Source organism: Denticeps clupeoides, unplaced genomic scaffold (genome assembly GCF_900700375.1).
Source record: "Denticeps clupeoides unplaced genomic scaffold, fDenClu1.1, whole genome shotgun sequence".
Lineage (NCBI taxonomy): Eukaryota > Metazoa > Chordata > Actinopteri > Clupeiformes > Denticipitidae > Denticeps > Denticeps clupeoides.
The window spans coordinates 6,375-29,064 of record NW_021629715.1 but is presented as its reverse complement, the minus strand read 5'-3'; the positions used below and the strand labels follow the sequence as shown (position 1 = coordinate 29,064).

The 22,690-nt window shown below is 51.8% G+C and overlaps 1 protein-coding gene across 7 annotated transcripts; it reads left to right on the top strand.

The window, feature by feature from the left end:
• The first annotated feature begins 310 nt into the window (after positions 1-310).
• LOC114772532 (plasma membrane calcium-transporting ATPase 1-like) lies at positions 311-22,532 on the top strand. 7 transcript variants are annotated; one of them, XM_028965400.1, is made up of 22 exons: positions 311-441; positions 3,222-3,646; positions 7,241-7,438; positions 8,278-8,535; positions 8,619-8,744; positions 8,830-8,994; positions 9,891-9,929; positions 10,571-10,726; positions 10,817-11,031; positions 11,252-11,494; positions 12,762-13,003; positions 13,250-13,487; positions 13,947-14,126; positions 14,216-14,303; positions 14,497-14,603; positions 14,698-14,889; positions 17,281-17,494; positions 17,569-17,780; positions 17,985-18,092; positions 18,396-18,584; positions 19,237-19,323; positions 22,158-22,532. In XM_028965400.1, exons 2-22 carry the CDS (start codon positions 3,454-3,456, stop codon positions 22,491-22,493), a joined length of 3,786 nt encoding a protein of 1,261 aa, XP_028821233.1. In that variant the 5' UTR covers positions 311-441; positions 3,222-3,453; the 3' UTR covers positions 22,494-22,532. The 7 variants fall into 7 exon arrangements, with proteins under 7 accessions (XP_028821233.1, XP_028821238.1, XP_028821235.1 ...); XM_028965405.1 differs by having other exon boundaries at positions 19,237-19,399; positions 22,158-22,346; XM_028965401.1 differs by lacking the exon at positions 311-441 and adding an exon at positions 498-678 and having other exon boundaries at positions 22,158-22,493.
• Positions 22,533-22,690: the final 158 nt, after the last annotated feature.

The following is a 22,690-nucleotide window of genomic DNA, read 5'->3' as shown; positions in this document are numbered from 1 at the left end:
AATAAAAAAGCGCAACGTCATGGAAAGAATGACGTCACGTTTAATTAGCCGCTGGGGGAAGACTTGTTCCAGGCTGGGGAGGAGGAGTCTGGCGCAAAAAAACAATCGGCCTTTTTTTTTTTACGCGCGGCGACTCGTGCACCGAACCGGGCCCGCCGCGCACGGCGCTCCCCGCGCAAAAAAAAAAAAAAAAAAAAAAAACGCGCCCGTTTCCCGAGCGGAGAGGCCGCCGTCCAGGAAAAACGAGCCGCTGACGTCGCGCCGTCGCGCCGGGCCGACTGGCGTGTCGCGGGAGCCAATCGGGAGGCGCGCCGCGGCCGGCGGCCCCGCCCCCTGGCCGCGCGTCACGTGGCTGGCGCGGGGATTGGACGGCGGGGACGCGGCGTCGCGTAGAGCGGCTGAGGGAGCGCGGAGGAGAGAGCGAGGCGGACTCGGGGCGCCGTGAGTATCTCCGCCGCGCCGCGCCGCGCCGCGCCTGCCCGCCCGCCTTCCTTCCTTCCTTCCAGGCGGGCTTCGTTTTTCCAACGCGGCGAGACCCGGGCCGCGCTCACGTCGGCGACCGCGACTTTTCACGCCGCGCGGGGGGACGCAGCGCTAGCCTGCGGGAGCGTTAGCCGAGGCGGCTAGCGTCGGTGCCCGCCTGCCGCCGCCTGCGCTCTCCGCGCCGGACCGTGCCAGGTAACGGGTCACCCCGCCGCCGCAGCGGGTCGGCGGACCGACCGCTTTACGGAGCTGCTCGGATGTTGACGCGGTCTGGAGACAAATACGTTTTTACAAAGTAAAACAAGAAAAAAAAATGATAAAAGATATAAAACTCGTAGGTTCCCCCCCCGGGGGTGTCCGTCGGACTCCGACCCGGGACCGCGGCTGCTCGGCCCGGCCGGACGCGGCTCCCGCCGGCGGCAGGTGCGGGTTAAATTTAGACGGGCGGCGGGTCCCGTCGACGGGATGCGGATGCTGGCGACCGGCTACCTGCTCCCCGCCCCGGCCGGACGGGGTGGCCGCGGGGCTCCTTCTCCCCGCCGCCCGGCCTCTTCATGTACAGAAAAAAAAAAAAACCCCGGAGGAACGGGGGCTCGCTGGCACCGCGGCGGGATCCTGCTGCTGCAGGAGCGGGTTTAATTATTCACCCCGTCGCAGGAACGGGGCAACCTTTGGCTGCGTGGCGGGCCTTTGGACCGCAGGATTTGGAGAGACGCCGACCGACTTGGTCGTGTGGGCCGCCCGGTAGCTCCCGGCCCGCCCGCCCGCCCGCCCGCCTCTGGAACCCCCTGTGTGGAGGGGGGTGCCTGTGCTCTGACCCAGGTGACCCCGTCCGTGCCGACGTCGTGTCAGGGACGATTTTTATTCTTCTTCCTTATTCGATTTTTATTTTTATTCTTTTTTTTTTAGTTTTAGAAACTCTAAAGCGGGTCCTGCATTGTTTATGTAAGAGGCGGCGGAGCCTTTGTGTCACATTAATCTGAGGTGACATTCAATCCCACATCAGGCACCGTGCCGGCTAAATATAGTGCGCCGCAGTACGGGGTCGGCTTTCGCGGCGCGGGGGTCTTCCGGCGGGATTCACCCACCCACTGGATCGCCGGGAGCCGTAAATGAGTTGGTGGTGATGGTCCCGGTTTGGGTGGCGGGGTCACCGGCTCAGTCACCCCGCGACGCCACCGCTCGTCTTCTCCGGGTCGGGGTGTCCGGCGCGAGGAGGGGCGACTTCCCTCGGCGCTCGCATGCCGTGACCCACTTCACCGTGGCCCTCCCCCCCCCGGGGGTCAGAGAGCGGCGGAGGGGAGGGGAGGGGCGGCTTCTAAAAATACGGCGGGATCCTTGGAATCGCCGCCCTTGACCCCTCGCGCCGAGCCGCCCGGATCGGTGGCGTGGCACCGCGCGGCCCTCCTCGCCACCAGCTGTCGGGCCACTTGCCGGAATGACACGCCGCGACCTCTGCGGCGGCGCTGGCGGCCTGCCCGCTGTGGGAAGGGTTAACGCGCCTCCTGCCAGCTGTTGGCCCGGCGGATCTGATCACAATGATTTTCCACTGTTGTGACACGTGACCCGCGCCGCGGTCCGAAACTGTCACGCCCAATGTTAACCCCCCCCACCCCGGCATGTTGCGGCCTCCGATTTCGAGATGGGGGGGCCCTGGTGCCTTCGTCAGGCTATTTTTAGGGGCTTTTTGTTGGTCGGGTTTTGAATTGAGTCATGTGACTGCGGGTGACCCCCGGGGTCTGCCGGGCCAGCGCGCCGTGGCGGTTTGGCCCCAGAGCGTTCCGCCTGACATCATGGCTTTTCACCGCGGCTCCTGTGGGGGTCGAGCTAATCCCCTGCATGCCTCTGCTTCCAAACGGGATCTTCAGGCCCGAAACCGGCCGCAGATTCACTCCCGTTGGGTCGAAATGGCGCACGGGCTCACGAATGAAATGATTTTTGGAAAATCCCGCTCACCTGTTGCACGGAAGTTCTCCGGAGGGAACCGCGAGTTCTGAATTCACCGCTTTAGGCCCCCAGAGGATTGAGTGGCAGTAAATGAGCCACGAACGCTGACGCTGCTGGCTGCCTCCAGATTGGTCCCGTTTGTACCAGCGGTGGTCCTTTTATCACACCGGGACGTTTAAAGATGGGGAAGCTCCTTCATGTCATTGGGGTTTTTTTTTTTTTATGAAATTTTTTTCTTCTGCTGATCCTCGGCTCCTTTTGGGCGTCACTTTAAGGAATCGGCCCCCGTAATCAGAAGGTTTCCGAATCCCGATCCGCCAAGGTGCCACTGAGCAAAGCACCGTCCCCACACGCTGCTCCCCGGGCGCCTGTCATGGCTGCCCACTGCTCACCAAGGGTGATGGTCAAATGCAGAGGACAAATTTCACTGTGTGCACCGTGTGCTGTGCTGCACAAGTGACAATCACTTCACATTTCTCTTCTTTCTTTCTTTAATCGATAAAGGTGCAAATTCCAAATTCCGCTGGAAATGACCTCCGGGATTTTACATTCTAATCCCGGGTTCTTCACCAGAAATGGAAATATGGGGTCTGACCCCTGACCCCTGCGCGCGCTATGATTAACGCCACGTGTTGGCCATGCGATGGAAATCGGCCGGAGAGGAGCGTGACCGCGCCGCTTCCGTGTTTATCTCTGTTCCACTGTCTATGTCAATGAGAAATAGTGTTTGTGTTGAAATGTAAATACGTCTCTCTCTCCTCCTCTCTCGCTCCCTCTCTCGCCCCCGCCAGGTCTGTGTGAAGCCTGGCTCGCCGCACGATCGACTCGGCATGCCGGCCGCCGGTGGAGATGCCCTCTGACCTGTGCAGCTCCTGCCGCCGCTGAACGCCGCCCCGGCGCTTGATGGGAGCTACTGGCCTTTTCTCTCCGTGAGGATATAAACTCCGTTTTTTCCCGGCTGGAAGGGGGACGGGACGCCCTTCACTTCCCACGCTCGGCGAGGCGGGGCGCGGCTGAGGAGCCATGGCGAACAACTCGTACAGCGGGGTGAAGAACCCCGCGGGCGAGGCCAACCATGACGGGGAGTTCGGCTGTTCGCTCAAGGAGTTGCGCGCCCTCATGGAACTTCGCGGCGCCGAGGGAATAAACAAAGTCCAGGAATGTTACGGAGACGTTAACGGACTCTGCTCCCGCCTGAAATCCTCGCCTGTAGACGGTACACATCTCCTCGTGTCCCCTGAAGGTCTCCTGTGGCGGAGATGGGCGGTCCTGCTGCGTTGGTCCAAGGGGGGGGCCGCTTTAAACCCTGACCTTTGACCCTTTAGCGTAATGGAAATCTACGTAACCGATAGTCCTAGTCGAGGCTCCGAATCCGCTATTCCGGTTTCAGGTTTTTTTTTTTTTTTTTTTTAGAACAGCCGTGGAGACGGTAAACGTAGAGTTACGGTTCTTTTCTTTTTTTCTTTTTTCCCGGAGCTTTTACAACGTTCCATCGGGCCCGGCACGTGTTAAAAAGCCCTTTAGAAGCGGAGCGCGCGGGCGCGGCCTGCTGACGGCGGCGGAGAAAGTGCCGACTCAGAGCGCCGGCGCCCCCACCACTTTTATTACCTCCTCACACACTTCCAGGCTTTTAATCGGCGCCGTGACCTCGATTGAACCGGGGGGGGGGGGGTGTTGATCCCGGATTAAAACGGCACCGAGTCGGCAGCGGCGGTAGCGCGACGACTCCCCTGCCGGTTCGAAGGCGTCCAACCAAAACAGCGCTGGGCTCCACCAGAACCTCGGAAGGTATCTGCTGGGGCATCTGACACCCGACCATCGGTGACAGATGCTCTGAGGTCGTGACGTAGTGGTTTTTCCCGCACGTTCCACAGATCCTCGGAGAACTTGAAGGCCAACACCACCTCACATTCGTTGTCGTGTTCCTCAGAAGAACAACAGTGGTGGTTCTTCTTTTTAACCATTTCTGCTGTGCGACGAGGGTACCTTGTCCTGCTGGAAGAGGTTACCAAGAAGGGGTGGACTAGGTTCTGGTGGCCCGTCTTCATTTTAGTTTCAGTCTTTGCGTCCATCTGTCATTTTTGTCTTTGTTAGTCTTAGTCACGTCGAGACTGATTTTATTCTAGTCCAGTTTCTGTCGAATAAAAGTCTGAGCATTTTAGTCTTATTTTAGTCAGAATTATCCATGACTATTACCAATGAAAATTGTACTTTATCTGTTTAACACTGTAAATATAGTACAAGTTCAGAGTAGAACGGATAAAACACTGCATAATTAAACCAATCTTATTATTATTTTGTTGCCTTGTAGACTCTAGATTTTCTGATTAGTTCCGTGTTTTTGACACGCGTACTTTGTTGTAAAGAAGGTGTCCAAAGGTCTTTTCTCCCAGCTGCCTGCTGACCCACCACAAATATCCCGAAATCAAATTAACGGCGCGAAGGCATCATCTGCGCGACCATATGGGAGACGCAGGAAACAGAAATGCGGCATAGTAATAATAACGCAATTAAACGAGGAAATAGCGTCTCGTCCCGGAGACATTTACGTTGCGTCTCGTTTCAGTCACGTGAAAAAAATACTAGAGTGGACTAGCTAGGTGGTACGGGTCAAAGTTAACATCTACGTGAACCTGGCCACACCCCGACTGGCCCGCCTGAACTTGACCTCTCACGACCCTGCCGCTAGTTCACCGGTAGATCGCAGGATTTGGCGACGCGGTTGACCAGTCGCGTTGTTGGCCGTTCCTCTCCGGGAACGGCGTGGGACTTCTGTCAGGACGCCGAATATCCGTCGTTCCTAACCCCGGCTTGACTGAACGCGGCGATCGATCGGAGGTTTCCCGGCGCCTTTGACGGCATAATCAGCTCACTCACGCTTGCCGGAGGAAATTACGCCGTCATTGAAGGTTATGGGAGCTTTGACTATTGAAAAGGGATTTCCAATTAATCTCTATTCCCGAGCAAATCCTTCCCTAATCTTCCCAACAGATCCCGGCTCTCCAAGCTGCTCTCAGCACTTTTTATTTCATCATTTGTTTTGGGTTAAACTCCCGAATTAGCATTTTAAACCGCGTGTGCTGCAGCGTTCACGTTTTACTTAACCATCGTCACCCCAACGAGAAGATCTGGGCTTCTCCAGATCTCCTCGGGTCAGTTGATTCCACCTTCGGTAAAGTGGAACTTTTAAGACATTTTAACACGTTTCGATGTTAAAATTGCACTTTATTTATTTATTTATTTTTTTAAATCACCGAAACCATTGATGTTGAAGCGTTATTGTACGGGGAGGGGATTCTCCGTGAACCCCACTCCCGTATTCCCAGCAACGTTCAGGATCCGGTTATCTCTACACCTCCCTGCCGCCCATCAGCCAGTTAACCCCTGACCCCTCAGGATTAGCCAATCCCACGGAGCCGCTGGGCTGTAATTAGTGGTCGATTGGGGGGGGCGTGGTCAGCGGTCGGGGCGAAATAGCTGCTCGTGGTGCGTTTATCAGCCGCGCCCACTCGGTTTGAGTGTCACGTTGGCCTGGCCGTTGCGGCCTGATTCCCGCCAGTTTGGAATTCGTATGTCGATTGTAAATTTTGCACCATATACATATATATAATGTATTTATATTAAGATCGGTAGCGTCTTCGATATATTACCCAGCTGTGTGTGTGTGTGTGTGTGTGTGTGTGCGAGCGAGAATATCTCCCTCGCGCCGCGCTGGCCGCTTACCGTGTTTATGAACGTTCTCTGCTGAGCTGGTCGAGTTTATTTTCCACCCGCTCATCACACGGCTCTCCTCTCGGCTCGGCCTGTTCCCCCCCTTACCGCGGGGGAATTCTGCGTAGCAACGGCGAGGCCCTGTTTGCGCGGGTCGGCCCCTGGTTAAATGAGCCGGACGCGGAAGGAGCTTAAAGGGACATTTCGGCCCCCTGCCCCCGTGGACTGAGTGGAAAATGCGTTTTTCGGAACCGGTGCCCTATCCCAATGCAGAATTCTTCGTAAAACATCAGCTACAGATTTTTACGCTGTCAACACGGACTCCTCATAGTAAAAATCTCTGTCCTGATAGAGCTTCGGTGGTCCGAGCGATAAGGCCGCCTCACACCATGTGCGGTATGATGCCCCGTTGTCCTTTCCTGCCTCTGACGTCACCATACTGAGATCTGACGAGCAGATTCCGGGTGGTAGTGGCCTAGCGGGTAACACACTCGCCTATGAACCAGAAGACCCAGGTTCAAATCCCAATTACTACCGTCGTGTCCCTGAGCAAGACGCTTAACCCTGAGTGTCTCCAGGGGGGGACTGTCCCTGGAACTACTGATTGTAAGTCGCTCTGGATAAGGGCGTCTGGTAAATGTAAGATTCAAGTCGATTAGGCCAGGATTCCCATCCATAGTCTGTGTGTCTCATTTGGTTTGGTTTTTTTCCCCTCCTTACCGCGCTGTGCTGCCTTTGTTCCGTCAGGCGCAATTATTGTTCCCGCTGATTGTCTTTTTTTTTTTTCCCCCAATACGTACGTCTTATTCACGAAATCGGATGACGCAGCAGGTCCCCTCGTGTAATTACTAGAACTTGACTTGAACCTGAAATCCGGCTGAATAGCTGAGTTCATGATTTATGTTCTGGTGTTCTTAGTTCTGTAATGAGAACTGCAGCTGTTTATTTATTAATTTTTTTTCTCTCTCCTCAATTTTTCACAATTTCTTATAAACGTTTATTTTTTTTAAACGGAGACACTCATTTCCATAGCAAGAAGCATCCACTCGTTCCAGTCGTGTTGATGTGCGCTCCTTCGTTCTTCTCTCCATCTCCGCAGGTCTAACCGGACAGCCCGCAGACATCGACAAGAGGAAAGCAGAGTTTGGACAGAACTTTATACCTCCCAAGAAGCCAAAAACTTTTCTCCAGTTAGTCTGGGAAGCTTTGCAAGACGTTACGCTGATTATCTTAGAAGTGGCAGCCATTGTTTCTTTAGGCCTTTCTTTTTATCACCCTCCGGACACGACAGATGTATGTGAGTAGCCAAACTCTTTTATTCCAATGTCACATTTTTCACGAATGTTCGATAGCTGCTAGGTGAAATTCCAAAAGCTGAGACAGATGGCTAATAAAACAAGCTATAAAATGTAAGCCGCAAGGAGCGTTAAACAACGTCAAGCGCATGCCAATCGAACGCAGCTGAAGCGCACATGTCGTTATAAGGCCGCCAGTTTCGAACGTCCGCGTGGACGAGGACTAATTTTTATACTGACACTATAAAAATATCGATGCAGAATCGTCCGTGTCTGAGATTCATTTCGAACACCCCTACCCTGCATGGGGCAGTGGTGGCCTAGCGGTTAAGGAAGCGGCCCTGTAATCAGAAGGTTGCTGGTTCGAATCCCGATCCGCCAAGGTGCCACTGAGGTGCCACTGAGCAAAGCACCGTTCCCACACACTGCTCCCCGGGCGCTGGTCATGGCTGCCCACTACTCACTCAGGGTGATGGGTTAAATGCAGAGGACAAATTTCACTGTGTGCACTGTGTGCTGTGCTGCTGTGTATCACGTGTGACAATCACTTCACATGTCATGTCTGAGTGGGTGGTAGTAGCCTGGTGGGTAACACACTCGCCTATGAACCAGAAGACCCAGGTTCAAATCCCACTTACTACCATCGTGTCCCTGAGCAAGACACTTAACCCTGAGTGTCTCCAGGGGGGGACTGTCCCTGCAACTACTGATTGTAAGTCGCTCTGGATAAGGGCGTCTGGTAAATGGCGTAAATGTAAAATTATGGTTCCAGGTATGTTGTGAGCGGGGAGAGAGGGTTTGCTCAGGGCTTCTTTTTTTTTTTTTTTCCCCACCGGCGCAGCATGTGGGAAGGCGGCGGGTGGCGTGGAGGACGAGGGCGAGGCGCATGCCGGCTGGATCGAGGGCGCGGCCATCCTGCTGTCGGTCATCTGCGTGGTGCTGGTGACGGCCTTCAACGACTGGAGCAAGGAGAAGCAGTTCCGCGGCTTACAAAGCCGGATCGAACAAGAGCAGAAGTTTACGGTGGTCCGGAGCGGTCAGGTGATCCAGATCCCCGTGGCTGAGATCGTGGTCGGGGACATCGCGCAAATCAAATATGGTGCGTGGTTCTCTACCGACGCGTGTAGGAGCTGAGGTGTGACGACACAGACTGTGTGACTGGACGCTGTGTGTGTGTTACAGGTGACCTCCTTCCAGCTGACGGCATCCTTATCCAGGGAAACGATCTGAAAATCGACGAGAGTTCGCTCACAGGGGAGTCGGACCACGTCAAGAAGACGCAGGAGAAGGATCCCATGCTGCTCTCAGGTACGGGAGCGTTCCGGGACCTACACCGGACCTGGCGGACACGTGTGCCTTGTTTCCTCACCGTTCCTCCCCGGCGCCCCCGCAGGAACCCACGTCATGGAGGGCTCGGGAAAAATGCTGGTCACTGCCGTGGGAGTCAACTCCCAGACTGGAATAATCTTCACGCTGCTGGGGGCGGGGGACGACGAGGAGGACGATGAAGATGACGACGAGAAGAAGAAGGAGAAGGAAAAGAAGAAGGAAAAGAAGAGTGAGTTTTTGTGTCCACACCTCACACATGACAACTGTGGCACGTGGTGTGTGTGTGTGTGTGTACTGAACGCTCTTTGTGTTTGTAGATGCTGCAGAAACAGATGGAGGTGAGGAGAGACAGGGGATTATAGAGGAGATCACAGCACAGTGCGATATTATTAATAATAATAATAATAAAGTTGAGCTTTATTGTCATGTCAGCTATATACGTGTTAGACAGTACACAGTTTCTCTGGAACCCGGTGATCCATGTAACATTAGAAAATAAAGTTACATAGTGACATAAAGTGTGACAAACAGGGGACACGGGCAGTGCAAATCCACGCTAATAGTGCTGATATTATTATTAACAATATGATGAGGATCATGTGGGCCAGTTGTACACCCCTCTGGTCGGCTTTTACAATGTTAAAAGAGAGTTTTCAAAATTTGTTCTGTAATTCGTTCTATGGCCGGTCTGGTGCATTGGTCTCACTCTTCTCTCCAGGATGGTCCAGATTAGACGTGCTATTAGAAATTAGCTCCCTAATTTCCCTCTAGTCCCTGAACCAGTGGTACTCTTACATTAGCTGAGCAGACTAGTTAGTTAGTTGGTTACCCGTGGAATGTGGGTATATGCATATTGTGAACTGTTGTTATCATTTGTCAGACGTGTTATCTCGTAGTTTGCAGGTTAGCTGGATTCTGTGTGTGTGTGTGTGTGTGTGTGTGTGTGTTAGAGAGACAGCTGTGTATTTGCATGTTGGCGTCGTGCTCGCTGTCGTCTGTTTGCTTCCTCATCAGAATTCTGGTGCCGCGTTTCACATGTTGGATCGGTGGCGTGTTTGCATAATTTTGTAAATACGTTTGAAGGCCTGATGGTGACTAATGGAGGCGCGTTCTCTCTCCAAACAGACAAAAAGCAGGACGGCTCCGTGGAGAACAGGAAGAAAGGTGAGCGGCTGTGTTGACTTTGTGTGTGTGTGTGTCTGCACTGCGCTGTGCAGGTTCTGGTTAGGACAGAAGAACTCCATCTTGGAAGCCGTGTGTGTGAAGAGCCTCGGTCTGGCAGGTTGGCCCGAGAACGCGGGTCAATAATCCTTCTGGCTGCGATGACTTGCTGTGTTACCGGCAAACATGTGAAACGCCACCCAAACACACACACACACACACGTTCTACCCACAGAGCTCGTTTCCATGATTTCACCACGTTGACTGTTGAAGTAGAGATTAGCTCCCCGATCCCTGCGTTACTGGGTCACGTGACCTGATGTGTGTGGGGGAGGGGTCTGTGTGGCGACTGTAAAAAGCCCTGCAGCGTGCCGACAACAATTACATTCCCACCGTATTTGAATGAATTTTTCGCGCTTCATTGAGTTAGCACGACCCATGTGTACGTCGCATGTTGGCACAGATGGGCGGAAACGTAGGAGACGCCCCTTCCTCTTTCCAGTCACCTCTGAGGTCATGTTTGTGTTTGGTTTCTTCTGGCCCTTCGCCGGTGGGCTGGCTGTGTCACTGTTGTCATTCTGTTGCCATCACATCTGGGCAGCATTGGTCCTGCTGACTAATTCTGGGCGTCGTTTCCCATTTAGCCAAAGCCCAGGATGGAGCCGCCATGGAGATGCAGCCCCTGAACAGCGACGAGGGTGCCGAACGCGAGGAGAAGCGGAAGGCCAACTTGCCAAAGAAAGAGAAGTCTGTCCTTCAAGGGAAACTGACCAAGCTAGCGGTCCAGATTGGCAAAGCTGGTGAGATCCCACAGTCCTCACGCGTCTGGTCTTATTGGTCTTACGCGTCTGTAGATGTTCTGGTCTTGATAAGCGACTTTCCCCACGCAGGTCTGGTGATGTCAGCCATCACGGTCATCATCCTCGTGGTTCTCTTTGCGGTGGACACCTTCTGGCTCCAGGAGCTGCCATGGGTGAAGGAGTGCACACCCATCTACATCCAGTTCTTTGTCAAATTCTTCATCATCGGCGTCACTGTGCTGGTGGTCGCTGTTCCTGAAGGGCTCCCCCTGGCAGTCACCATTTCGCTGGCGTACTCAGTCAAAGTAAGGGCCTTCTGCCACCTCACCGCGGCTTAGCGGACCACATGGTGTCTGTGACCGATCTTCTCAAAGTGCCTTAAAGCTACACGCCTGATCCTCCAGGGCGCTGGGTAACACATAAAGAGATGACTTGCCTGTCCCTCTGCAGTTACTTCTCTGTCCCGCAATGGTCATTTTTTCCATTTCTCGTCTTAAAATGCGATCGGTTTGCACCTTTTCCCAGAAAATGATGAAGGACAACAACCTGGTGAGGCACTTGGACGCCTGCGAGACCATGGGGAACGCCACGGCCATCTGCTCCGACAAGACTGGCACGCTGACCATGAACAGGATGACCGTCGTGCAGGCTTACATTGCAGACAAGCACTACAGGAGGGTTCCGGAACCCGAGCTTGTCCCCTCCAGCATCATGGACCTGCTCATCCTGGGCATCGGGGTCAACTGTGCATACACCACCAAGATCATGGTACGATCTGTGGCATATCGCCTGGAAATGCTGAGTGTGTGTGTAGCGGTAGCCCTCATGCCTCACCAGTCACGTTCTTAGAACCTTGATCCATCTTCATTAGTCTGTTGGCTTACATGAAGCCAGGCTACCTACTTAATTAGGTGAGGCTTATCTCAGGGCGTCGGTACTCCCAGACTATCGCTGCCGGCCAGGTGAGTAGCGTAGCCAAAGTATTAGTAGTTTTACTCATTTACATGTAAAAAGTAGTAGTCCAAAACATTACTCAAGTAATAGTACAAAAGTATGTAGTGATGAAGCTACTCATGTACTGAGTAACTGGTGAAGGTGAAAGTGACGTGTTAGTCATTGTGAAGCACAGCACATGGTGACACGGTGAAATGTGTCCTCTGCATTTAACCAATCACCCTTGGTGAGCAGTGGGCGGCCATGACAGGCACCCGGGGAGCAGTGTGTGGGGACGGTGCTTTTGCACGGTGGCACCTTGGCGGATCGAGATTCGAGCCGGCAACGGAGGCCGTCGCATCGGTCATTCTTCATTTCGTGCCGGTGCTGTGTGTCGAGATTGTGCCACTATGCCGCCATGTGACCGCATGGCTACGTCTGATTGGTGAAACTGCGTCGTGGGATCATTGTTGCTTCGTCTGAGTGGTGGAACATAGTCATGTGTTCGATCTACTCACGGCATCTGTCTGGCAAAAATGAAGTATTTAAAATACTATTTATTTATTTAAATATTTATTTAAATATTTATTTAAATGTAGCTAAGTAAGATTAAAAAGTGTTTTTTTTTTTTTTTGTTTGTTTTTTTTTTTTTAACTCGTTACTACCCACCTCTGCTGCCCACTCTCCACATTCCTTGAAGAATTTAAACCTTCGTGTGTCACATGTATACATGGGTCCAGATTCCTCAGATATTCCATGGAGAGAATTTATTTTTTTTTGCCCGCAAAGCATTATGAATATTCCTAAAATGGTGACCTGTTTACTGCGTAGTAGCTGGATGCCCTTGCTTCCGCTCCACAAACCGATGCTTACGTTGTGGGTGCCCTTATATCAGCGAGTGTGTGTGTGTGTGTGACTCGGCCTTCTGCCGGGTGTGTAAACTGCAAACAAATCAGCAGGCGGCAGCTTCTGTGATTTTAATGCCGGACAGGGGTCAGACGTTCTGGAAACGACCACGTTCCGAGCGAAAACCGGGGTGAAATGTCACCGTGGGGGATTTATGAATGGTGGCCATGTTTACCTGTCCCACGTCTCTCTGCAGTCCCCCGAGAAAGAGGGCGGCCTGCCGCGCCAGGTGGGCAACAAGACTGAGTGTGCCTTGCTGGGCTTCGCCTTGGACTTAAAAAGAGACTACCAAGCGATCCGCAACGAGATCCCGGAAGAGCGCCTCTACAAGGTCTACACCTTCAACTCTGTCAGAAAATCCATGAGCACTGTGCTGAAGAACGCTGACGGAAGCTTCCGCATGTTTAGCAAAGGAGCCTCGGAGATCCTCCTCAAGAAGTAAGAAGAATGTTGCACTGATGTTGTCTGACGTTATTCTGTATATGAATGATTACACATGATTTTCAGTTCTATTTGAAGGCTGTAGTGGTAAATTAGTTCTACTGCTCTGCATCACCATAATCGGCATGTCCGTAAATATAATCATTGTATTCTACGTACAAGTTAACGGTAGAATATAGAAAGAGGAGAACAGCGAGTTGTCTGTGGAAGTTGAGGTTTAAGACCCGGCCTCGTCCCCTTCAGGTGCTACAAGATCCTGACGGCCAGCGGCGAGCCGAAGGTGTTCCGTCCGAGGGACCGGGACGACATGATGAAGAAAGTGATCGAGCCCATGGCGTCCGAGGGCCTCAGGACCATCTGCTTGGCCTACAGAGACTTTCCCGCCACCGACGGAGAGCCGGACTGGGACAATGAGACGGACATTCTCACCAGCCTCACCTGCATGTGTGTGGTCGGAATCGAGGACCCCGTCAGGCCGGAGGTGAGTTTGCACGTCTCGTGCTAAATGAGTCTGGTGAGACTGGATGAGTCTGGGAATCACATGACCGGTGCTCTCGTCCCCTTCAGTGGCCTTAGTGCCACAGTCAGCTCGGAAGCAGGAGCTTGCTTCCTGGGCCGGTTCCTCATGACTCAGGAACATGTCAAGAGCCTCTACGGCAAAGAGTGCTCAGAGCTTTTAAAAATGAGGGCAGGTCAGGGGTGTCCAGGGGTCTTATACATGCCAAACCCCCCACCAATAAAACACACGAGATGGACACTTCTCCATAGAAGCAGCGTAGCTGGACAGAAGATGGTCACAGGGAAGGGTGAAAATGTAGATAAACGGTCACATGTACATTGTCACCACCTTGCCATGAGGACAATTTACCGTAACCATAGGAATTGAAAATCAGCAGGCAGTGTTTGGACTGGTTATTTATTTATTCCCCCCCCCCTGCAGGTCCCAGACGCCATAAGGAAATGTCAACGTGCTGGGATCACCGTGCGCATGGTCACCGGGGACAACATCAACACCGCCCGCGCCATCGCCACCAAGTGTGGCATCCTTCAGCCCGGGGACGAGTTCCTTTGTCTAGAGGGGAAGGAGTTCAACCGGCGGATACGCAACGAGAAGGGCGAGGTGGGGACGGGGGGGACAGCAGGAGCAGGTGGCATGTGGGGTTCGACTTTGTAATTTATTTATTTTTTTTTTCTTCTCTCTATTGACAGATCGAACAAGAACGGATCGATAAAATATGGCCCAAGCTCAGGGTCCTGGCCAGATCGTCACCAACAGACAAGCATACTTTAGTGAAAGGTAATACACTGGAATAAGGAAGGTTTAGAACCTGAAGAACCCCAGACCAGTGCACCAGTGGCTACTGGCATTATACCCACTAGTTTATATTTTACCTGTTATATTTGATAATGACTTTGCACCACTCCATCCTTCTCACCTCGAACCCCACGCCGTGATTGGCTATCTCACCATTTTCTCTTTTTGGTTGTAGGCATCATTGACAGCACCGTTATAGAGCAGAGGCAGGTGGTCGCGGTGACGGGAGATGGTACCAACGACGGGCCAGCGCTGAAGAAGGCCGACGTGGGATTTGCCATGGTATCTCGCCGGGATTCGTTTCCACGCTGTGGCGCTTTTGTGCCGTCCCCATGGGACGTTAATTGTAGGTTTGTTTGCTTGTCCGCTTCAACAGGGCATTGCTGGCACAGATGTTGCTAAGGAGGCGTCCGACATCATCCTGACGGACGACAACTTCTCCAGCATCGTGAAGGCGGTGATGTGGGGGCGGAACGTGTACGACAGCATCTCCAAATTCCTCCAGTTTCAGCTCACCGTCAACGTGGTGGCGGTGATCGTGGCCTTCACTGGGGCCTGCATCACGCAGGTACGCTTCATTTACAGAGGTTACAGAGACAGTCACCTTGGCAGGGTATCTGCCGATCCTTAAAAAGTTTTAAGATTGATTTGAAAAATAACTAGTAATAGTTCCTTTCTTTGTTGTTTACTTACTCTGTTAAACTGGAAAACAATAAAAAAATGGCTAATAATCCTTAAATCCAGTTTAAATGTCTTAAAAATTCTGCAGACCCAATATAATTTTTTACTGCTGGAAACCTCAAAAAAAATGTTGCCGAATTTCTAATATGTTTTGCCTTTTTGAGTACGAGATTGGAATTAGAGGTACTGAGTATGGAGCTATATGGCTGAATTCTGCAGTTCGTTGACAGACGTCTTCTGAGGGGGAATTCTCGAGTTTCTAAATCAAATGGAATTAGCCTTCAATCTCCAATGAGCCGTGATGGCCCAGAGAGTAAGGGAGCGGACCCGTAATCCGGAACGTCCCCACACACCGGTCCCCGGATGCCTGTCATGGCTGCCCACAGCTCACCAAGGGTGATGGTTAAAAACAGAGGACACGTTTCGTTGTGTGCACCGTGTGCTGTGCTGTGTTTCAGCTGACAGTCACTTCAGTTTCATCTGTCAGTAATCTGTCGGTCACGGCATTGAAATGACTCACAAATAATAACTGAAAACATCACACTCGCCCCCTAGTGGCTTGTAGGAGTACAGGAGTAAGGGTGGTTGTAGCCTAGTGGGTAACACACTCGCCTATGAACTAGAAGACCCAGGTTCAAATCACACTTACTACCTTCGTGTCCCTCAGCAAGAGGAAATTTGGGAGGAAAATGAAAATTAATTTAGAAGAGCATTTGGAAAAACTCTGGTCCTTGAACAAATGTTGTCGACCCCGATGCGGTGATGAAAGTGGCTTTAAAAAAGGTCTTAAACCTGCAGATACCCTGCTCTGAAGACACTCGGGGTCTTGCTCAGAGACACAATGGCAGTAAGTGGGGTTTGATCCTGGGACTTTGTGGTCTTCTGGTCCAGGGCCTCATACATCCGTTCATGGATCTGACTGTTTTTGTGCATGCGTGAAGGTTATGAGGCTCCCGCAGGAAACCGGGGACGAAGGTCTGCAGTTCGGTGGCAGAAGTCCTGCGCTGAGCCGCACGCTCGGCTACTCGTCGCAGTAGAATGGCTGGACTGTGACGCGCGTGTCACCGCTCACGGTGGCAGCTGCTAATTACTGCTCACGCCGCCTAAAGTCGTTGGTAATTGAGGGGCCGTTAAGGGGCTTCGCGGTTGACCTGCGTCGCCTCGTGTACGTTTGGGAGCTGTCAGGTGTGAATTGGGTGCCCGACCCCGGGCGGCGGGGCGGCAGGGCTTCACGCCTGCGCTGTGATTTGTACGGAGCGTGGCATGCGGGGAGTCTGCGGCGTATAAAGCGTGTAAACTGTAATGACGAACACGGCCTTCAGCCCCGTACCTGCCGCAGCTGAACGGTCGGCATCGTGGGCCTCGTGGTTTCCTTAAAAAAAAAAGTCTGTTCAGTTTTGGAAAATCAAACCCAATAAATCAAATGAAACAATCTGCCATGACCGGGGGGGGGGTCTTTTCATGGAGATGCCCATGATTCCGCCCCCATCCAGTGGTGGCCTAGCGGTAAAGGAAGCGTAATCAGAAGGTTGCCGGTTCGAATCCCGATCTGCCAAGGTGCCACTGAGCTAAGCGCCGTCCCCACACACTGCTCCCCGGGCGCCTGTCATGGCCGCCCACTGCTCACTCAGGGTGATGGGTTAAATGCAGAGGACACATTTCACTGTGTGCACCATTTGCTGTGCTGCTGTGTATCACGTGTGACAATCACTTCACTTTATTATTATTTACGATGCTGCCCTGAGCATCGGCACAAATACCGCAGTCGCCTCCTAGTGGCCTGCAGCAGGTTGACAGGCTAAAAAATGACAGAAATTTGGAAGGGAAATTTAAAATATCAATTAGTATTGTATTTTAAGAGAGCATCTGGCATTCACCGCGTCTGCTGGGGAAAAAAAAGCCCTGGCCCTTAGACCAGTGGAGCTGACGACCCTGATGCGGGGTCTTATATTTGATGACTGTGGCCTTAAAAAGAAACCCTGGTGTGTCAGCTTTGTGCTGGAGGACATTTCTGTAGAATACAGGGTGGTAAATAACCGTGAGAAATGAAGTGAAACACGAATGTTTTATAATTTAGGCATTTCGGTGGTTTCTGCCTCATGTCTGAGTGGAATGAAATGTTTTGTTTTGAATGTACATTTTTTTTTTTTTTTTAATATTATAGTAGAATGTTCTCTTTCAATCCCACAATCCTTTGCTGAGCTACACTGTTACACCACCATGTGTTTTATCAGAACACGAATCCTGATTTATTCTTTTTTTTTTTGTGTGTGTGTAGGACTCGCCTCTGAAGGCGGTGCAGATGCTGTGGGTGAACCTCATCATGGACACCTTCGCGTCGCTGGCGTTGGCCACCGAGCCGCCCACCGAGGCGCTGCTGCTCAGGAAGCCATACGGCCGGAACAAGCCGCTCATCTCCCGCACCATGATGAAGAACATCCTGGGCCACGGCGTCTATCAGCTCACCATCATCTTCACTCTTCTCTTTGCTGGTAAGGCGACTGCTGCACACTGTGAAGCGTAAAGTGTCTCCGTTCCGGTGCTCAGCTTTACACCGTCACCCCAGGCGAGAGGATGTTTGACATCGACAGTGGAAGGAACACACCTCTCCACGCCCCGCCAACTGAACACTACACCATCGTCTTCAACACCTTCGTCATGATGCAGCTCTTCAACGAGATTAACGCCCGCAAGATCCACGGTGAGAGGAACGTCTTCGAGGGCATCTTCAACAACCTGATCTTCTGCTCCATCGTCTTTGGGACCTTCATCATCCAGGTGCTCTTCTCCATGCAATTATTGACATGCATCTTCGCCGAAAAAAATCTACATATTGATTCCGTTTTTTCAGCGCCCGAGCTTGCCGTTGGTAATTGCCGTGCAGCGGCCTCGTGTTCTTATGGTCATTGATTACGGTAATTAGTTTTAAGCCCTGTTTATGTGTGCTGTAATTAATTGATTGTTCTTTTCCCCTCCTGACAGATCGTCATTGTGCAGTTTGGCGGGAAGCCCTTCAGCTGTCAGGGCCTCACCATCGACCAGTGGCTCTGGTGCATCTTCCTGGGCTTCGGCTGTCTGCTCTGGGGTCAGGTGAGCTTTTGGGGCGGGGATTGGCTCCACCTACGGGTGCTGCACTCTGGTGAGATTGTTTGATTGAGTGCCACCACGTGGCTCTGGGTTGTCGTATCTGTGGGACAACACTGCCCCCTAGTGGTCACTCCAAGGACATGTCTGAAATGCCGGAAATAAACCATGTCCCAGGAGTATGTAGAAGTCCTGTAGGTATACAAATGTCCGTGCCACCTCCACTTTCGGCAAGGTGGAATACGGTTGTGATGGAGCTGACCCAATAAGCAACCAGGAGAGTTTCGCTCACACCGCGCCTCTGTTCAGGTGATCTCCTCCATCCCAACAAGCCGACTGAAGTTCCTGAAGACCGCCGGCCACGGCACTCAGAAGGAGGAGATCCCCGAGGAGGAGCTGGATGAGATGGAGGACCTCGACGAGATCGACCACGCCGAGCGCGAGCTCCGCCGCGGACAGATCCTGTGGTTCCGAGGCCTCAACCGCATCCAGACTCAGGTAACATCTCCCGCGCCCAGCGACGAACTCTGTGTGAACTTCCCCGTACCTGCTCAGCTCAGCTCAGGCCCCTTCAAGCTGTGTCTTTCCTCCTTCAGAGTCTCTCATCTTTATTGGCAAATTGAACGACTGAGTGCCTTTCTCGCTTTTTCTATCTTTCTTCCTGGACTGCATTGTTAATTCAATTTGAAATCTCGCTCTCCCAGCATTCGGAGTCCAGACCAGTATTTTACCCCCATTCACAGCTCTTAACACGGCGTGTCCCCCCCTCCCTCACGCGTTTCAGCGGCTTATTGCTGCATGAGGTCGGAGGTGACTGCCCTTTTCATGCATTTATAATCCGAATACTTCCCAGCGGCCATCGCAGTCATCGTTCGAAAATATAAACGGGGTGTAATAAACTGAGCTGCAGTCAGGGGATCGAGGTATACGGGACCACCAAGACCTGCATAAGGTCTGATGGAAAAAAAAAAATCTGTGTAATATATTGATGAATTTCGCCAATTCATAATCAGCGTTATCGATACTGTAATAATCAAGAAGTCATGAATCTTCTAGTTGTGCAGTTCTGTCTATCTGGACTCTCTCATGCTCTCTCTTCTCTGCTTTGTTTCTCTGGGTCTTCCCTGTCACGCTCTCTGGTTCCTTGCAGATGGATGTAGTGAGTGCGTTCCAGAGCGGAACTTCCTTTCAGGGGGCCGTAAGGCGGCAGCCCTCCAGCGGCAGCCAGCATCACGATGTAACCTATGTTTCTAGCCCTTCACATGTAGCCTTTTCAACCGCCACTGCAGCCACCGCTTCTGCCACTGTGGGGTGTGAGTGCGTGTTTCCTTAGTGCATGAGATTAACATGTCCTCCTCCACGCCCCCGCCTAACGTTCTTCATTCTTCTCCTAATGTCCCCCTCTCTCCAACACGCCGAAAGCAATAATCAAGCGCAGCATCCTCCACATCGCTTCTAATGTCCAGAATATATCCGTGTGTGTCCTGCGTGGCGAGGTCTCTCTCTGTCTTCTGTCCTCTGGCTTCTGGCTGGGTTCTCCTCAGGGTTCTGACGTGTGCGAGTCTGTCTGCAGCCGCCAGGGTTCTCGTCGCCGGCGCTCGCGTCGGTGTAAATGTTTTGAGTATAAGCCCATGGTCACGGCCCGGTCTGAGCCCCTCGTGCCGCCCTGGCGGGAGGTTCTGGAGTTGGTGGGAGGCGTCGCTGTCCCCTGTGGGCTGGTAGATTTTCTCCTGTTCCAAAGGGCTCCCGGCGCGGTTCCCTCTCCCCTTTACAGGTAACACAGGTCCCAGGTGGAGGAGCAGCAGCCATGTTCACCACTTTCATCAATGATGTTTCAGTATTCATGAGTGTTCCATGCATTTTCAATGGTTCAAACTATAATAATATACTTACAGTAAATCCAGGAAATGCGATGCACCACTATTCAAAAAACTGTTCAGATGATGCATCACGTAACTGAATACAGTTTGTCTATTAAAATGCGCATTTATAGCTCATCTTGAATGCCACTCTGGCCTTTAAAGGAAAACCTTTTCCTACAGTGCAGGAAATAAGACTAAATAAGCATGGCCTTCATGCAGTGCGTCTTCCAGAAGTTGATTTTCATTTTGCGTCAAGACAAGAACTGCTCAAGAATAGGATGACAGGCTTCATGGTTTAATTACGTGAAAAAACTGCTTAGATGTACGGAGATTCAATGAAAAGAACTTAAACTTCAAACCTACAGTAATTCATTAATTGTCTGAAGTAACATGGGTTTGAGATGTGCTTAATATCTAGATGGAACATTTTATTAGAAATTATACCGATTTGTCTGTTTCATATCTGGAAAAAAAATTCCAGCACAATATCCTGACTGCCATCCCTGCTCTGTTTGGGGGTGTGAAATTAAAATCTAAAACCATTTCTCTTCCAGGTTACCCGTTCATGGCTGTCTCTCCAAGTTGGTTCTGTGATCAATTTTAATCAATTTGTTCATTTTTTTTTGGTCTGTGCTTGTTAACATTTGCTAATCTCAAACTCAGATTATTTTTTTTTTATCATTATAGCTTCTTTGCGAGAACAAACCGAAACCCTGACGCACCCCCCTCCCCCACACAAACAAAAAGTTTTGAGCACTGACCAGCCCGTGTTCCTCCGTAGATTCCTGTAATAATGCAGTGTGTCATGGGCTATACTCAAAGATTTACTGCTGTTGAAAGAGAAGGTAGCGCCGCTGTGCATGAGAGCCGCCCCCCTCGGCCCCTTCTAGACTTTTGATGTGCCTCAGATTAGACCCGCTTGGCTGCTCTTCTCCACAACGTAACCGGTCAGCTGACCTCCCCGCCTCCAGCATGTCTGATCGGCAACCTCATGTGTCGAGCTTCCGTACTCGATGGCGTGTAGATTCTCTCTCTCTCTCTCTCTCTTTCTTTTTCTCTCTGCATTGTGAAAACTGGACCGAGGCGCTGAGAGTCACTGATAAATGTTTTATTTTGTCATGGTTTTATGGTTTGGCTCAGGCCCACGGTAAGAGATGTTTTCTCTCTCGCTCTCGCTCTCGCTCGCTCTCTCGCTCGCTCTCTCTCTCTCTCTCTCTCTCTCTCACACACACACACATTGAATCCAGGCCTTTATTCCCTCAGTCAGAGCATCAGTGTTTATGACTCAGCAATCTCTCTCCAGAGTGTGTGTGTGTCTGTGTGTGTGTGTGATGTGTGTGTGTGTGTGTGTGGAATGTCTGTGTGTGATGTGTGTGTGTGTGTGTGTGTGTGTGGAATGTCTGTGTGTGATGTGTGCTTTTTGCATTCTGCACGTGACCACACCCTTCCTGAGAGGGTGAAGGTTTGTCTAATCTCACTCATGATCTCGACTTCTTCATTAAAGGTCCCCCATTATGAAATTTTTACTTTGTGAGATTATTTCGGATCTGGATTTTTTTTTTTTTTTTTTTGGTCCCCTTGTGACGTCATAAGGGTAAAGGTTACCTCCCGTTTCTCATGCTTTGTCAGGCCAGAGAATTTCCCATCCCTCCCCTAAAACATTATCTCCACCAACCGTCATGGCTTCCAAACGTTCAAAGTTTTTTTTTTTTTGTTTGTTCAATCACACGAGACTCTGAAGAACCGGTGGGCTCATTTATTTTTTTTTGGAAAAACGGCGACCCGAATTCCTGTCGGCACCAAACATTGTGTTGATGACGCCATTTCCGCAAATGCCCGCTCAACTTCTATAGGCCGCTCTCCTCCTCGTCCCGCCTCTCTCCTCCTCATTAACATTTAAAGCTACAGACGGTGAAACGGCGCGTCCTGGGAAATCTCATTGTGGAACCGGATCAAAGTGGCCGTAATTCTGCACCAAGACTGAATTTCAGAAAGAGACTTCAGATAAAGAATTAGGGGACCAACCAGACCGATATAAAAGCAAAACATTTTTTTCATAATAGGGGACCTTTTCACAAACTATAGATAGTCGGTTCATCCGTCCATAGATTTAACATTTGAAATGTGTATTAAAGCCGTGTGTGTGTGTGTGTGTGTGTGTGCACGCTGCCACTGATTGTGTGAATAACTGCGCCTCCCTGACCCACAGATCCGGGTGGTGAACGCATTCCGCAGCTCCCTCTCGCCTTATGAGGGCCTGGAGAAGCCCGAGTCTCGGAGCTCCATCCACAACTTCATGACGCACCCGGACTTCCGCATCGAAGACTCTGAGCCCCACATCCCGCTCATCGATGACACAGACGCCGAGGACGACGCCCCAACCAAGCGCAACGCCACGCCCACCCCGCCCCCGCCCCCCTCCCCCAATCAGAACAATAACGCCGTGGAAAGTGGCCTGCACCTCTTCCTGGACGGCGGCAGTGTGACGCCAGCCACGCCCTCTGCACCCGCGAGCCCCATGCACAGCCTAGAGACGTCCCTATGATCCGCCCCCTTCCTGCGCCACGCCCCCTCACACGAGCTGGTGGGGTACCTCAACACGCCTGACAGACTGAAACAGGTGGAGGGGCTCTGGACCGGGACAGAATCGTGCCCCGTGTGACATTCTGATGAAAATAGAATGTGTGGAATTCCAGTGCGTTCCTACACTTGCGTTTTCATTTTCCGTGTTTTAGCTCCAAC

Coding starts and splice junctions, on each gene's coding strand:
- LOC114772532 (XM_028965400.1), top strand. CDS start 3,454: ATGGCGAACAACTCGTACAGCGGGGTGAAGAACCCCGCGGGCGAGGCC. Junction 8,536..8,618: donor CATCGCGCAAATCAAATATG/GTGCGTGGTTCT, acceptor TGTGTGTTACAG/GTGACCTCCTTCCAGCTGAC. Junction 18,093..18,395: donor GCTGTCTGCTCTGGGGTCAG/GTGAGCTTTTGG, acceptor GCCTCTGTTCAG/GTGATCTCCTCCATCCCAAC.